The 16580-nt window shown below is 31.8% G+C and overlaps 1 protein-coding gene across 2 annotated transcripts in view; it reads right to left on the bottom strand.

Moving 5' to 3' along the window:
* Nucleotides 1–16580, bottom strand: part of LOC106460777 (WD repeat-containing protein 7-like) — a 211384-nt gene that overhangs the window by 158885 nt on the left and 35919 nt on the right. For both annotated transcript variants that reach the window (XM_022387558.1, XM_013920513.2), the window contains one exon: nucleotides 2576–2666. In XM_022387558.1, coding sequence (XP_022243266.1) covers nucleotides 2576–2666 — 91 coding nt within the window. The remainder of the gene's footprint in view (nucleotides 1–2575; nucleotides 2667–16580) is intronic.

The raw sequence follows: 16580 nt of genomic DNA, 5'->3' as shown, positions 1-16580 counted from the left end.
CTAGGAAAAGAAGTTAAAAATATAGGTGTGAAAGCCAAATGGCCTTCACATACAACAGAGGTTTTAGGGAGGAAGGATCAGACTGGCTATAGGATGACATAAGAGGAATAGTAGACGATTCTGGGAACATTAATAGCATAAATGTGATCAACGACATCTATGTGCTAGAAAAAAAAGGAAACATAATATACCCCATACCTGAGTAACCAGCTGTAAAAAAGGTGTGGAAGGTGAGATATCCTGTAGAGGTGTAGACTGTGACAGAACAAAAAAAGAAGGTGCCTGAAAAAGTGAATCCAATTTTTTTCTCCTAGAATGTATTCATCCTCAAAAACATTGTCAGATTGAAATTAAAAAGAAATCACTGGCCAATCATAGGAATCTAGCTCTCTGTGAATTAAGGCCTGTGCCTCCTCAGCAGATAAAGTTTAACCTGATGCCATTGTAGTCATATCAGAAGTGTTGTCTGCCATAACAAGAACTTCCATTGTCGATACATTAAATCACGAAATCATTCTAAGTTACTGTATAAATTGGTAACAACACACAAATACAAAAGAAAAAATTAAACAATTGAATGCAAACATAGAAAAAGAAAAACTGTTTAAAAAAGTACTGAAATGTCAATAAAGTACAACTGTAATCAGTAGTCACATGCAATAAAAAACATACATGATGCTATGCCAATCAAGAAAGTCCTAGTCAAAACTAAACAGAAACTCATTAATCAGAAACACAAAAATGTAATCTATGATATTTCGTGTTCCTGTAACGAAACACATATTGAATAAATGTGAAGACAACTAAAGAAAAGAATAACAGAACACACAGACAGCACAAGACTAATGAAAACACAAAATTAAGCCACTGCAGAACATACTATGTCAACTGGACACAACATAGACCTTGACAAAGCTGGAATAATTGACTCAAAACATATTTTGGAAAACAGGGTAAATAAAGAAATCTTTGTACATCAACACAATAAAACCTTCATTAAACAGAGATTAGGGACAAGAAATCAGCAACTTATGCCTATCATTTGTTGAATCCACACTCAGTCACTCCACCAATAAGAGCTAAGAATAAACAATTACTCAAAGCATGTCTACCTCAATCCATCTGGATACTATATAAAGGCTGCAGTAGTTTGCACAAACTGAGCTGAAGACAAAAAGCAGAAGATTTCTGAAATGTCATCCTCTGCACTTGAGCGCATAAGTAGATTGTATAGCCACCAATATAGTTCTACAACAGTTGCCACCCATTCACAGTCAACTCAACAAGACAAGATACTGTATTAACAGAAGCTAAAGTGTATCAATTAGATTTAAAATTAAAAAAGAACACTCACAGTGTACTGTAAGACAGGTTGGATTCATATAGTTGATTAAATAGTTAAAATTTAAGAATAAATAACAAGGTGAAACTAAGAAATACACTTAATAACTTAATTAAGAAAAAAAGAGGAAATTTTAAAATTTAAATCTGATAATGAGGTTCCAGTCTTGAAGGATATTTATAGTAAACTTCTGTCAAATCTTAAAGTTGTTAACTTATCAAATAAGAATGCATCACTTAAGCATATGGAAATTTTAAGTATAGGCTTAAATTTTTCACTTAATCACAACAGTTCATGGAAAGAAGATTATATTGTGTCAATGGAAGTATGTTTGAAAAGATTAGAAGTTAATAATAGGATAAAACATATGGTTAGAACAGAAGTAGCAAATGAATTATTGAACCAGACAGGTAAACCTAGGTTAATTTAAGTAATGTTGAATTAGAACAGTTACATTCAGTAAAGAGCAATGGTATTATTGTAATTACCAAGGCAGACAAAGGAGGTAACATTTTAATTTTGGATAAAAGGGTTTATGAGAATGAAATTAATTAATTGCTCGAGGATGGTTCTTACGAACAAGTAAAAAGTTGTTACTTGGACACCAAAAGAAGCCAAAGACTTTATTCCCTCAAGATATGATTTACTCAGGTCCTTTACGCTACCTAAAATTCATAAAACTGGCACCCTGTTTCATCCAATTATGGATAGCAGAGGCTGATCATTCCATATTTGGCAAAATTTATGCCAGAAATGTTAATTTTTAAGTGACTCTCATAACTACACTGTAAATAATTTATCTGATTTTGTTAACAGGGATAATTTATAATCAACTGATAAACTAGCTTGATTTTGTTCACCAGTTATTTTTATCCAAATTAACTCTTCAACCTTTCACTTTTAAAAATGTTGCATTTTTTGTTAAAGGACAAGTAGTAGTAACTGTGAGACAACATATCATAATACATTTATAAAACTTTTTGTTCTTTTTTCTCTCTCATTTAACACAGATTTCAAAAGTATTAAAACAAATAAACATAAAGTTCAACTTCTATTTTTCACTTTATTTCTATAATTTAAAGCTGGTAATTCCCACTTAAATCACTCTTTTGACTGAATAATATTAGTTCAAAATTTAAACTATAAGCAACTTTTCTCAGTGATTACGCCAGTTTTTTATTTTAATGGTTTGGTTTCACAGCTTCATTATATTAGTTTGAAAATGCTTCTTACCTCATCATATTGTACATTCAGAACACAGTACAAAAATGGCTGACCAGAGTCACTGGAAGCACTGTGAAACTCTTTACTGTCCACTATAGAACTGTAGAGAAATAGGTTTCATCTTCAGCAAACTTACATATGTACCAAAATAATAACTTTCAGATATTCCTTCTATTAGTTTCGTTTAGTTTTTGATTTTAATTTAAATTTTATTATAAGCATAAATAGAGAAGCTAGTACAAACAGGTCAGAAATCTGAAAATATCTTATTAGACAAATTTAAGTTATATAATGCAATAATTTTAATGATAAGAAAAAATGGATAGTAAATCAGATAGAAACATACTGTCGAATGGTGTTAATTATTTCATTCCACATAAATTATTTCATACAAACCTAAGCAACTGTAGTCATTAAAGACTTACAAGAAATTTTAACACTGAATTCTTTTTCAAGGTTTTCTCCTGAAGGTTATATATATATATAGCAATTAATCAGATAGTTGGCAATCAAACATTAAAATTAACATTAATAATGATAAGTGACTTTTTATTATGGAATTTCAAAATGAGACCCAAAACTCAAGCTCTTTCGAATAGTTGACTATTCTTCTTTAGAAGAATAAAGGGTGATATTGTATATTCTTTTGTTTTCAAATTGCAGTAAGGCTCAGCCATCATGGGTACCAAAACTGAAATGTGATAAAAATAAACTGCATATGTTAACGGTGAAATATCCAACCTTGAATATAGAGATACTTAATATACACACACAAACATATTTTGTGTAACGATCCTGAGTTTTAAAACCATAATAATAATGGGAACTTAATATCTGGGTAGAACTAACAAAGAGCATCTAAATGATGTGAACATTAATCAGCTTTTCATGGTGCAATGTAAAATTTTAAAAAGCTTTACAATGATTTATTACAAAACTAGCATAACATACAACAAGTATAACATTAAATATATTAATCATAATATACAAACAATTTCAGAGAAACAACTAGAGTGGAAATGAATATCAAATAAAAATGCTTTTAATTAATATTCAGTTTTTATACGTTATATTTCTAAAGACTTTTCTTATGTTGTAAATGACCTAAACATCACTTTGATTTGTAAATAAAAAGCACAAGCAAATTTCACCAATTACTTATTTGTTATTAAGCACAAAAGTACACAAAGGGCTATCTGTGCTCTGCCCACCACAGGTATCGAAACCCGGGTTCTAGCAGTATAAGTCTGCAGATATACCTCTGTCCACTGGGGGGTTCACCAATTACAAACTATGACTATATATATTTCCATGTCTATTTATTCATCATCATAACATTATATATCATCTTGATCTACAAAGCCAACTCAACTACAATACACAGTTTATAGCTTGGAAGGTTCCATGCACTATAGATTATGGAAGTCTTTGTTTCAAATGATTTTACCTTCAACATAAAATGTACCTTTAAGCGTCCAAATGAATGGCATGAATCTTTACTATTAATGCTTCTGATAGTACTAAAAATGAAATGAAATGCCAATTTAATAACAAATAATTATTTAGAGCCAAGTGTGACATAGCCAAATCGACTTTAGTATGATCTGATCTACATTGTGCCAGGTGTGTAGTGGCTGAATCATTTTTGATATCTGTATAATCCTGAATGCAAGTAAATTTAAAGATCATGTCAATCCTAAATATTATTTTGGTATCTTTAAACACTTTTGCATGCAGCCTGTATATTTCATTACATATATGGTAAGTAATTGCTTTCAATTTATGGTAAACAAGGTACAACAAACATACAAAAATACATGACATTTTTATTGTCTTTACTGTCCAATAATTGAAAGCAATTCAAATACATGTAATGAATATTCGAAAATCAAAATCCACTATGTGCTACACCTTCATGCAAATAGTGATCAATATTATGTATCTATTATTTCACTTTTAACATACATATTTGTCTGTGAATAAAAATTATTACTGCATGCAGACAATAAGGTGAATTTAGAACTAGTCTTTCACTATACCTATAACTACAGTAGTATACTTATATGTAAAAACATGTTCTTCCAGTTACTTTTGTTACAAAATCTGTTTTTTCCATAACTTTAAGTTTGCCTGTAATCATATATGATATGATCTTATAATTTCTATAAAAAAAAAGCATGGGAGCAAAAAATAATAATTTTATTGAAGTATTTCACAATAATCAAAAAGAAAATTAATTTAATTAAACTGAAGAAACAATTTCATAAACTTAATAAGCTATGTTCAACTGCAGAAATTTAACTGTAATATACACAAGACACTCAGTGCTATATTTCTCTCTCTCTCTCTCTCTCTCTCTCTATATATATATATATATATATATATATATTGACTATGTAAGCTTATTAATTAAATGAGTATCTTATTTTTCTTGTATTTGTAATTCCAATAATTTTTAATATTGTTTTAATAATTACATGATAAATACTACACTTCACACACATTTTTTCCCCATAAATCACAGTTAATTACTGGATTAATATTTCAGCACTTAATTAATTTTGAGTTGATTTATATTTCTGTTCTGGCTTTTGAATAATGGTCAAACAATATTTTATATGCACTGAAAATATTCTAATCAACAAACAGTTTTATTTTTATGAAAAACAAAACCAATCTGAACTAGTTGTAATATTAAAAGTGAAAAAAAATATTTGTTTTTGTCTCAGATTTTCACATAAAGCTACACAAAGGCTGTCCCTGTTAGCCATCCCTAATCTTGAACTGATAATTTATATACAGAAGGCAGCTAGTCAACACCACCCTCTGCCAACTACTTGGCTACTTTAATCAAATAGTGGGATTTGACAATCACTCTTATAACACATCCACAGCTTCAGATGCAAAGTGCAATTATTTATGAGTTTTCATTTTCTTGCATATTTGTACAATAATTTGTAATCAAGAAACAAATTTCCTTATATATATATATATATATATAATTGGGCTTTCATACTCGAAAAGGTCGTTCTTGGATGCCTTTAACACAGGGATCAGCAACATTCATAGGAATTGGCCAAAAAATACTTTAATCATATTTCTGATGCAAAACTCTTTTCGCAATGAAACAAGAAAAAAAATAAAAATTTATTTTCATTACAAATGCAGTATGGACTTGAATACTGAATTTGTACCAGAAGGTAATATTTCAATTACACTACAATATCTTGTATTAGTAGAATGACTTTCCATGGCTTTTAAAAATATATATGAATCATTCAAATACTTTCCATGGATTTTAAGAAATATATAAAATATTCCTCCACTTTTCATTCTGACAGAAGCAGTAAGGAGGCTCAGAAAGTTACAGTATAGTTGCAGAGCTTGCTTCACATAAATAAAAAAACCTATTATTTATTTAAAAGAAATAACATTTAGTGGACATAAGACATAGTTATTTGATTAGTCGAATTTTCCACTCAATTGATCATTAACTTCATTAATTACATTCAATTAATCAATTATTCTCACATTAGATTTATCTTCTTATTTTCAGCTTTTGGGTTTTTAAAAGACAATTTTGAACTATTTTTCATTTAATGCAATAGACATCTTTATGATTATGGAATGAATTTGCACAGTGTCAGTCTATTTGACCAACCCAGTAATGGAGAAGTAATGTTGACTATAATTCCAACTTCACAAAATTTGGCTTGCTTAAAATAAACGAAAGGCGGAAGATTTTAGAAACATTGTCCTCTACATTTGTAGGTTTCTACAACAGGCAGTTGCTGTCCATATGAAACTTTGATTCATTATGAATATTCTGCCTAAACAACCTATCAAAAATAGACAATTCTCTGTACAGAAAACAATGTAATGTAATATATAATTTGATAGATTAAAACTTTGGATTTCTATTGGTTATAAGTAATATTGTATTAAACATCAGAGAAAACCATTGTCAATTTGTGAAAAAGAGGATGTGACAGGAAGGCGTGACAAGTGGGGTTGATTTTCAAGTTTATGGCATTATAAACACATAAGATTGAAGACTATAAAAATTATGCTTTGCCTAAGTAATAACTGTAATATAATGGGTAATCTACGTTAAGTTTCGTACTTCTGAGAGGGGATGTAAATAAATTAGAGAAGAGGGAAGACCTAGAAAGCAAATGTCATACCAGGAAAGATTGAAGATTGTTTTAAACATTTCCTTATAAAATTAAAAACTTAAAACTTATATCATATTAAAGGACTCAGACAAATCAACCAAATTCGTTACCCTAAATTGACTTTTATAGTTCCATACTATAATGTATAATATGTTTCGTGTATCTTCATGGAATTAAAAAGCATGTAGACAAAACATCAGAATTTTTTAAGAAGCATTTTCACTAAATATTTCTCCGTGAATATGTGGAATCACAGCATTGACTACTACGAGTACAAACTGATTTTCATGTTAAGATTACAAGTACTTTTCTTTATCTCAAAATTGTCAAATGTCATTTGCATAATCTCTATAACCTCCTAAATAAATTTAATTTTTTTTTTCAGTAGGACTTTATATTTTATGTTATTTTCTCTTCCTTATCTCTATGTTGGGTTGGTCTATTTGACCAGCCTTGTAACCAACAATAAAAAAAAATATGAAATGAATCTAAATTGCCCTTTTTTTTCTTCCTAGAATGACTTCAAAATGTAACATGAAATTACATTTGTTTATCCTAAATAGCTTAAAACTCACAACAGTATACATTTATTTCTATTTAAATTTTATTGCATCATTGCCCTTTGAACCATGTCTAACTAGTAATCTTGCCACAAAAGCTGTAAATCACATGGTAAACTTGTAGCTCACATTACCTATCAAATTATGTACCACACAGGCTGCTCAAGAACGTACTTTGTGAAAAACAATTTTTTTCCCTAATCTAACCTAAAAAGTTTCGAGTTTTTACATTGTAGTTACTTTTATAATAATAAATAAAGAATGCACATGAAACCCAAGAAATATATTACTTACCTGGATCTTTTTTAATGCTGTTGATGAAACTTAAATCCTACTTTTTTATACTAATGGTACTACTACACTACATAATTATTCTAAAATTAACTAATGCTCCTACAAACACAGAATAATATCATGTAAAAACGCAGACAACGTTCTATAACTATCACAATTTTCCTGACTTTCTAACTATGTGATGAGAGCTATTAAAAATTCAGCTAAGCTCATCGATGTGTTTCATGTGGGAATAAAGTTTGAATTGGAATGTAATAGACAATTTTCTGTACAGTAAACAATGCAATAAAATATTTTTTGATAAAAGAGTTAGGACACAAGATCACACACAAAAGTTACAGAGAATTTCAAAAATAAACCCAAAACTTGAGCACTTTTGAATTTTTGACTATTCTTCATCATTCTCCTGAACAATAGTCAACTACTTGAAAGTGCTTGAGTTTTGGATCTTTTTTTGAAATTCAGTGCAAAATAATATTTCATTTGATAGATCAAAACTTTGGCTTCCTATTGGTTATAAAAAAAAAAGTATTAAACATCAGAGAGAACTATTGGCAATTAGTGAAAGAAAGAATGTGACAGGTGGGTGTGGAAACAGGGGTCTGATTTTCAATTTTATGGCTCTATAACCAAATAAAATTGATGACTGTAAAAAATATGCTTTGCCTGAGTAATATCAATATCATAATGAGTAACTTATTTTAAATTCCATACTTCTTTGAGGGATGTAAATAAATTAGAGAAGAGGAAATATCTAGAGAGCAAATATCATAATTTTTACACTAGGGGAAATTGAGGATTTCTTTTTATATTGCCTTACAAAATTAAGAATTTAAACTTACATAGACTTAAAATTTGCATTATTAACTATATTTTAATGTCAAATTTATTTATATACCACAATAATAAAGTAGCTTATTAAATTTTGAATGTACCTTAGTAAAACCTTGTGACACGTGCACAAAAGGATGCCCATATGAAAAAGAGTTAATTATATTTTGATTCCAAGTTTACTCGTATATACTGATAATAAAGTAGTTTAATTAAATTTTGAATGTAACTCTGTGAAAAGGTTGTGACATGTACAAACATGGGTACCCACAGGGAAAGAGTTAAAAACAACCATAAGAAAAGTGACAGAGGCAGGAGATAGATGACACAGCATCTCATAATTATTATCATCTGGTCCAAATGATGTACTGCAATATTAAGTTCCACCAGCATAAATGGTCAATTATAGTCATAGAGACTATCTGCCCAAAACAAAAGTGGGGATCTCTCAGCTTGTAACTTGATGGCTAAGAAGACATGAGGAGATATGGAAGTGCTGGAAAGGTGAGAAAAGCACTCCAAAGGGGTGTCAGCAATACCGTGTAAATCAGCAACTTCCTGGCAATTGGTGAGCAAGATCAAAAAAGGAATGGAAAGCAAATTTTCTATTGAACCTCCAAATTCTACCCTAAACAACCTTAGAACTGATGGTCAAAGAGAGAGAAATTGCGGTCTGAGAGCATGTGCTCCACGGAACAACCCTTCCCATCAATATTAGTACCACCCCAGAGGGGATTGTGAGCATTAAAGTTTCCCAAGATGAAGAAGGAAGATGGCACCTGTTCTATAAGATCATTAAAGTTTGCTTGATCATAACCTACTCCTGGTTACAGGTAAAGAGAACAAATCATAATGGTACAACACACAGAAATACAGATAGTAACATCCTACAGTGGTACAGACATGGTGGGTGCATGCTGGTCAACCAGCAGTGCCATACTCCCATGAAGTCGTCCATTACACAATCTGTCATTCCTCTACAAAAAAATCTCTGAAAGATGACAGCATATGCAGGTCTGAGGAAGGTTTCCTGTAAGAAAAGACCCACAGGATGATAGGAATCAATCAAGGCTTTAATGTCATCTAAATTCGAACAGAAACCTCAACAGTTCCACTGTATCAACATGGCCATTTCAATTTAGTAGTAGGAGAGCTGGGTGAAGAGCCTTTTTTTTCTCCTCCATGCTATTTCTGTTTATTAGAAAGAAGTCTATCTACCTCCATGGATCCTGCCCTGGGTCAATTGGGAAGATGTCTGTCAGACAAAGGATGTTCCAGTGAGTGTGTAAATAAATAACTGTCCTCCACCTCAGGAGCAATGGAGAGGGGGGTCCGAGCATTCACTAGATGTTGCAGTGGGGGCAGAGACAGGAGCAGATGTAGACTTGTCAACTCTTGTATACATGGGGAGCAGGTGACTCATGATATAATGAGAGAAATACTTTGTGTGAGGAATGGAAAGGTCCGTCTGCACCCCCATACGTCCCAGTTTAAACAGGGTACAATCACCTCTATGACTTTAGATAACAAATGTTGTTAACAGTCCTTAAATGCTGTACTTCTTTCTCCTCATCTATATAGAGCAAGAATGAAAGTATGAGGAGTGTGAACCATTACAATTTATGCATTTGGATCCAACTAACACACATAGTTATTGTGGCCTATGCCAACACAATAAGCACACATCAAAGCACCATGACAAAATGTCTTAGAATGTCGAAATCTCTGACACTGGAAATATCTGAAAAGAATAGGAATATAGGTCCTCACCTTAGAGTTCAAATAACCTGCTCTGACAGAGGCAGGTGGACAGGGAAATGTAAATGTCAAAGGGAGAACATGGGTAGGCCGCATTATTCCATCTTTACAAGCACATAGTAGAAGTAGAAGTTAAAACTGAATATTTTAAGCAAGACTGGAAGAAGTTAGACAAACTCTGATGGGACAATTATATATTGCTAGTATGGACTGTCATGATAAATACTTATTCAGTCAAAGAGAGAAGCAAACTGGTTGCTTTGTTCCCATTATGTCAAACCTACGATACCTTATTTCTTTGCAGCAGAGCACTGAAATTATGATACTTAATGGAAATGAAAGCACAACTAACTAACAAAGCTCAAAAAGTGTGGAAGGTCCATGGAGTGAATGTTTTATGACCGGTTTGAAGAACAAATGTTATTAAGTATGGCAAGGTAAAATGTGAATATCACCCTCTTCCCAGATCAGATGTTACAATGACTTTTATCATAGAGAGTCTGCAACATAATCTCTCCCTCTATGGACTCTTATGTAAAATAATCAAGAAGAATGTACTGAAGAAAAGATATTACATTGGAAAAACAGAGAAGGAATCCAAAGAATAGGATTAGATGTAGAAGATAGAAAGATGATATGAACTACACGAATATATTCATCTTCTGATATCAACAAAAAAACAAACTTATTAACATTTTGAATGGACACGTGGCAGATAATAAGGTCAGTGATCAAGATTCAGTTGAAATAGGCAATATAATGGCTGCTAACTTCTAGGACAAACATCCCCAATGGTTTCTACAATCTGTGAAGAAAGAAGTTGTCATAATGGAGATGATGAAGAAAGAAGTCAAAAATGGAGAGACAACAGTGTACAATACAGAAAAGCTGTATGCACAAATGTTTGTGACAAGTACTCACAGAAACCTAGATCTCCACAAGGTACTCAGTTTTGAATTTGCATCTCTCCCATTCTGCTTATTCTACAAGTATGGTATTCTGAAAAGAAAACAAATCATCACTCTTGAATAAACTAGCAATAATTAGATTGCCTACAGTCTCAAAGATTGGGCCAGATGCAGAGATTATTGATGGCAATGCAATGTTGTACCACTTGACATGGCCAAAGATTGCAAAATTTTTAATAAATCAATAAAAAGAGATCATCAAACATAACCAGCTATTGATGTATTTATAGTCTTAGTGTACTTCATCTGGAACCATTAACTCACCAATTAAATCATAATGAAGAAGCTTGATGGAAAGATGATCAATATTAATGTTATAGCTCTTAAACTTGGTAACAAGAGGTAACAGTTTCTACCAATTTTTAACATTTTTAGCAACATTTTAACATTAACATTACATTTGGATAAAGGAAATGTTGAGGAAATGTCAATCTGACTGACCACATCTCCTTTTTGTACTCATTTAAAGTCTTTATGGATTTAATACTTCAAATTTTCAATATAGTGTGTATATCATCACAAAATTTGGCAGTTATTCAGTTAACATTATGCCTTTCACATACAAAAAATCTTATTTTGAGTGAAGTATTTTTAATAAACTAAAATAAAGATTTGTCCATGAATATATTGAGTATTTGTTTTGAATAGTCCATGTGCAAAGCAATTTTCATGTTAAAATCAAAAATACTTTTTTCATCTCATATCTCTTTTGTGTAATCCCTAAAACCTCTTAAATACATTTCAAACGTTTTTTTCTGCAAATCTTTATATTTTATCTGTTATTTTCTCTACTCTATCTGTATATGGGATCAATCAATTTGACCAACCTCATAACAAACAAAAAGAACTAAATAAATCTAAATTACCTTTATTTTCTTTCTAGAATGACTTCAATTTGTAACATGAAACTACATTCGTTTATCCTAAGTAGCTTTAAGCTTGTTACAGTATACATCTATTTATAATTATATTTTTCTCATTGCATAATGCACTAACCAAAACAGACTAATAACATGTAAAAATTAGACAATTTCCCCTAACTCTGAAAATTTTTCTGGCTTTCTAACTATATGACAAGAGTCTTTACAAGTTTATCCAAGCTAGTCGTTCATGTTTCCACAGGAATAAATTGTGTATTATAAGTGAAACTGACATCTATCTGTTCAGAACAAAACATAATATAATACATCATTTGATAGATGAAAACATTGATTTTTAACTGGTTATAGATAATATATAACGAAACATAAGAGAGAGAACTATTAACAAATCCTGAAGAAGAGGATATGACAGGTGGGTATGGCAGAAGGGGTCTAATTTTCTATTTGATAGCTCTGTAACCAAACAAAAGTAAAGGATATAAAAATTATAGTTTGTCTGAGCAATAACGATTTTATAACTAGTAATTTACATTTAATTTGGAGGGGTGGATGATAAGATAGAGAAAATGTGTCACGTGTGTCACACTAGAAGAAATTCAAGGATTTTTTTAAATATTGCCTTATAGAATTAAGAACTTAAAACTTATATACTATTAAAATATGGATTATTAGCTAAGATTTTATGCTATACTAATTGGTATAACATAAATAAAAAGTAGTTTAATAAAAAATTTTGAATGTAAGACATAAAAACCTTGTGACATGTGCAGTAAAGAATACCTGTAAGGATAGAAATAAACAATCTCCAGCTTCCCGAGCCTCACTCCATCCCCACCATGTGTCTAAGTGATCGGGCTAAGTTCAGTGCTGTGTAGTCAATATTTTTTTTTGCCAGTTTTTGATGCTTTTCGTAATTACCCTTAGATAGCAATATGGAATCAAAATGTAAAGCATCTCAAAGTGTTAATGAGGCGAAGAAAAGCTTCAAAGTTATGGCATTAGCTGAGAAAATTCAGATCCTTGAAAAGTCACAAAGCAGGATGAGTATATCATCCATAGGCTGGGAATATGGTATGAATGAGTCTTCCGTATGTATGATTAGGAGGAATTGAGAGAGAATCTGTGCAAATGTTAAGGCTTCTGCCCCTATAAGTACTAAGGTTTCTCAAGTGCTTAGGAGGAATCCATTCATGGAATAAATGAAGAAATTATTTAAAGTGAACAACAAAGGCTCTGTTGTTGATAGTATAATTATACGTCAGAAAGCGCGTAGTTTGTATGAATACGTAGTCTCCAATGAGGGTGGAAGTGCTGCAGATGCCAGTGAGTTTCAGGCTGCTAAATTTAAACAATGCTTCAACCTTCAAAATGTAAAGCTGGGTCAGCCAATAGTGATGCAGATGCACAATTCAAGCCGTGGTTCCTTGAATTCATTAAGGAAAAGGGATATGCCCCTCAACAAGTGTTTAATGCAAATGAGACAGGGCCCTTTTATAAGAAGATGGGCAACAGGACATACATCACCAAAAAGCAGAAGGTAGCATCCAGGTTTAAGGTCTTTAAGAATAGGCTCACTTTTCTTTTTTGCAGGAATGCATCGGGTGACTTTAAATGCAAGCCTATGTTAGTGTATCGCTCCACAAACCTATGCTCATTAAAAGGCAAGAATAAGTGACATTTGCCTGTTGTTTGGTGTTTAAATAAAAAGGCATGGATAACTAAAATGACTGGTTGCAAAATCATTTCGTGCATGAGGTTAAAGAATACCTGGCAAAGAAGAACTTCAACTTTAAGGTTATTCTAGTTATAGTTATAATGCAGCTGTCCATGACTCTGACACACTACAATTCAGCCATCCTAATGTGGAGATATTTTTCTCCCAATACCACATCCATCCTACAACCACTGGACCAAGGAGTAATAAAAACATTCAAGTCTTACTGTACAAAGAATGTCTACCGACGTTGCAACCCAAGCTATAGACTCTGGTATTTTTGAACATTTAACCACGTTTTGAAAAGCTTATAACATTAAGGACTGTACTGATATCACCAAAAATGTCATGTGATGAGGTGAAAATGTTTACTATAAATGCATGCTGGCATTATCTTTGCCCTGAAGTCGTAAATGATTTCAAGGGCTTTCCAATGGTTAAGAAAGAAGTTTCTGATCTCATGAGACTCGCTAAAGAAATTGGAGGTGAGGGGTTTGATAATATGAGGGATGAGGAGGTGGTTGAGCTGCTGGAATCCCATTACTAAGAGCCAACAAATGAAGAACTTGAAGCACTGATAGCTGACAGTGATACTGATGAAAGATGCTGAATAGACAGATCCTACTAAACCCATCCTCACAGTGTGTCCGATTTCCTATGCAAGGCAGATGAGCTCCCAGGAATGGATGTAGACATGGATCCCATAATGGAGAGAAGCATTAAATTTAAAAAGAGGATTTAATGATGTTCTAGCACCCTTCAGAGAAATCTTGAAAGATTTGTGGAGGAAAGCAAAACAGCCAAATATTAATGACTTTATGAAGCCCAAGTCAGCTGATGTAACACCTTCGGACACAATCCCATCGATATCTACAACTGCTTCGTTGGAGTTTGAGGCCAAATTTTCTGATGATCCATCAGCCTTAAACTAACCTCTTAGCCTCCAAATCTATCATCATTGCAAGTCTTCCTCTCATCAACAAAAGATCTTCGTCTTCATCATTCATAGGTGTTACAATAAAACACTGTATTGTATTATTTCATTCAAGATATTTTCATTTACAGGTGCAGGATATCACATGTCAATGTTATTATATTCATGATTTTATATTTTTAGTTCATATACAATACTGTATAGGTGGGGCTTTTCACTTATATGTAAAAAAAAATTCGTATATAAGCATTTATCAGAGACTTAACGTGACTTTGTTCCCATATTCATACTAATCCTATAAGGTATTGGGTTCCTCCAACATGGATTTGCCTAACATAACTTGCTCGAGGAACGTATCCCCCATGTTGGAGAAGGGCCCACTGTACATCTTTAGTACTAGTCATATTTTTAATCATAATCCATTGTATTGCAATCAAATATCTGAAATTTCAATGATTTTTCTGCATATTCAAATTACGAATTAATATTTCAAAATGTCTGACATTTGTTTTTAGCTTTAAGTAATTTTTACTGATCATTTTTGAACTTTTTTGCCACTATAAAGGCTATATATAAAATATGTGATAATCTGTAAAGTTTTTCACAATAAATTGGTAAAATATTACCAATTTTATGTTTTGATATTTTTCTTATGTAAAATATATCAGATAAAATATGGCAAGACTGGTTATTTTGAATTTCTGTAAATACAATAAAATGGCATCTGTGACATGAGTACAACCTAACATGTAAAAACAATAAAACTTTTTATTTATCCTGCTGCAAGGTTCACTTTGGGTTCTACTAAACTATATATGCTCCATTTAGGCAGAAACCTAGCTACTGTTCATATTATCTATTATGGCTGCCTTCATACTCCATGGCAAATGAGAGTAAATAAAAAGATTAATGTAGACCAAACAACCTTTATGCAAAAAATATGCATATTGACATACTAAATGCACCAGAATTCATCTGTATGCAATTCTTTGGCACTAAGATAATTAACTTTTTTGCCAATTTTCTCACAGAAGCATCACTGAATCACATGAAATTCACCGAGTTTTTCCATATTTCCTTACTTGTGGGAACCATGCTAGCAACTTCAAAAAACTATCTATGTCCAAACTATATTCATGCTTGCTGAAGTTTAATTCTTGAAGCAATTACAAATTTCCTTTGAAGTACCTCTTTATTTATGGTCCAAAAATGTAGCTGTTACTCATAAATTTTATACCGATTCAATAATAATAATTTAAACAAGTTCACACAACAAAGAATGCAAGCTGTTATTATTTATCATATCTATTAGATTTTTGTTTTAAATCATCATCATCATCATAATATTGACAAGAATTGTATATGTTAAATGACAATGATATTTTATTTATTAATGGTTTTTCTTTTGAGATATAGGAAGAAGCCATTTTTTTTCTACATAATGTGTAGTTTATGCTTGCAAACATTTTCACAAACATAAAAGGTTATTAAACATCGGTACAGTAGATCAAGAGCAGGTTTTCACAAATTACTGAGCACTTAATACTAGAGCTGGGTGATTTGTGAAATTTGATAATCGATTAACTGTCAGGCCTGTTAACTGATTAGTGTTAACTACTCAAAAATAATTTGAAACACTAGCTTTGATTGTTTGTTTGAAGTTAAGCACAAAGCTACACAATGGGCTATCTGTGCTCTGCCCACCACAGGTATCGAAACCTGGTTTCTAGCGTTGTAAGTCCGCAGACATATTGCTGTGCCACTGGGGGGGCTACTAGCTTTGATTAGATGATTACTTTCATTTCTTGTGATACTAGTTCAATTATACTGAACAACCTTAAGTTCAGAGATGAAAGTGTCCCTTTCCTAAAAATCCTGAAAATAATCTAAGCCAAGTAA

The sequence above is a fragment of the Limulus polyphemus genome, unplaced genomic scaffold (assembly GCF_000517525.1).
Source record: "Limulus polyphemus unplaced genomic scaffold, Limulus_polyphemus-2.1.2 Scaffold834, whole genome shotgun sequence".
Taxonomy (NCBI): Eukaryota; Metazoa; Arthropoda; class Merostomata; order Xiphosura; family Limulidae; genus Limulus; species Limulus polyphemus.
Note: the sequence above shows the minus strand (reverse complement) of the source record. Positions and strands in the feature narration are given on the sequence as shown.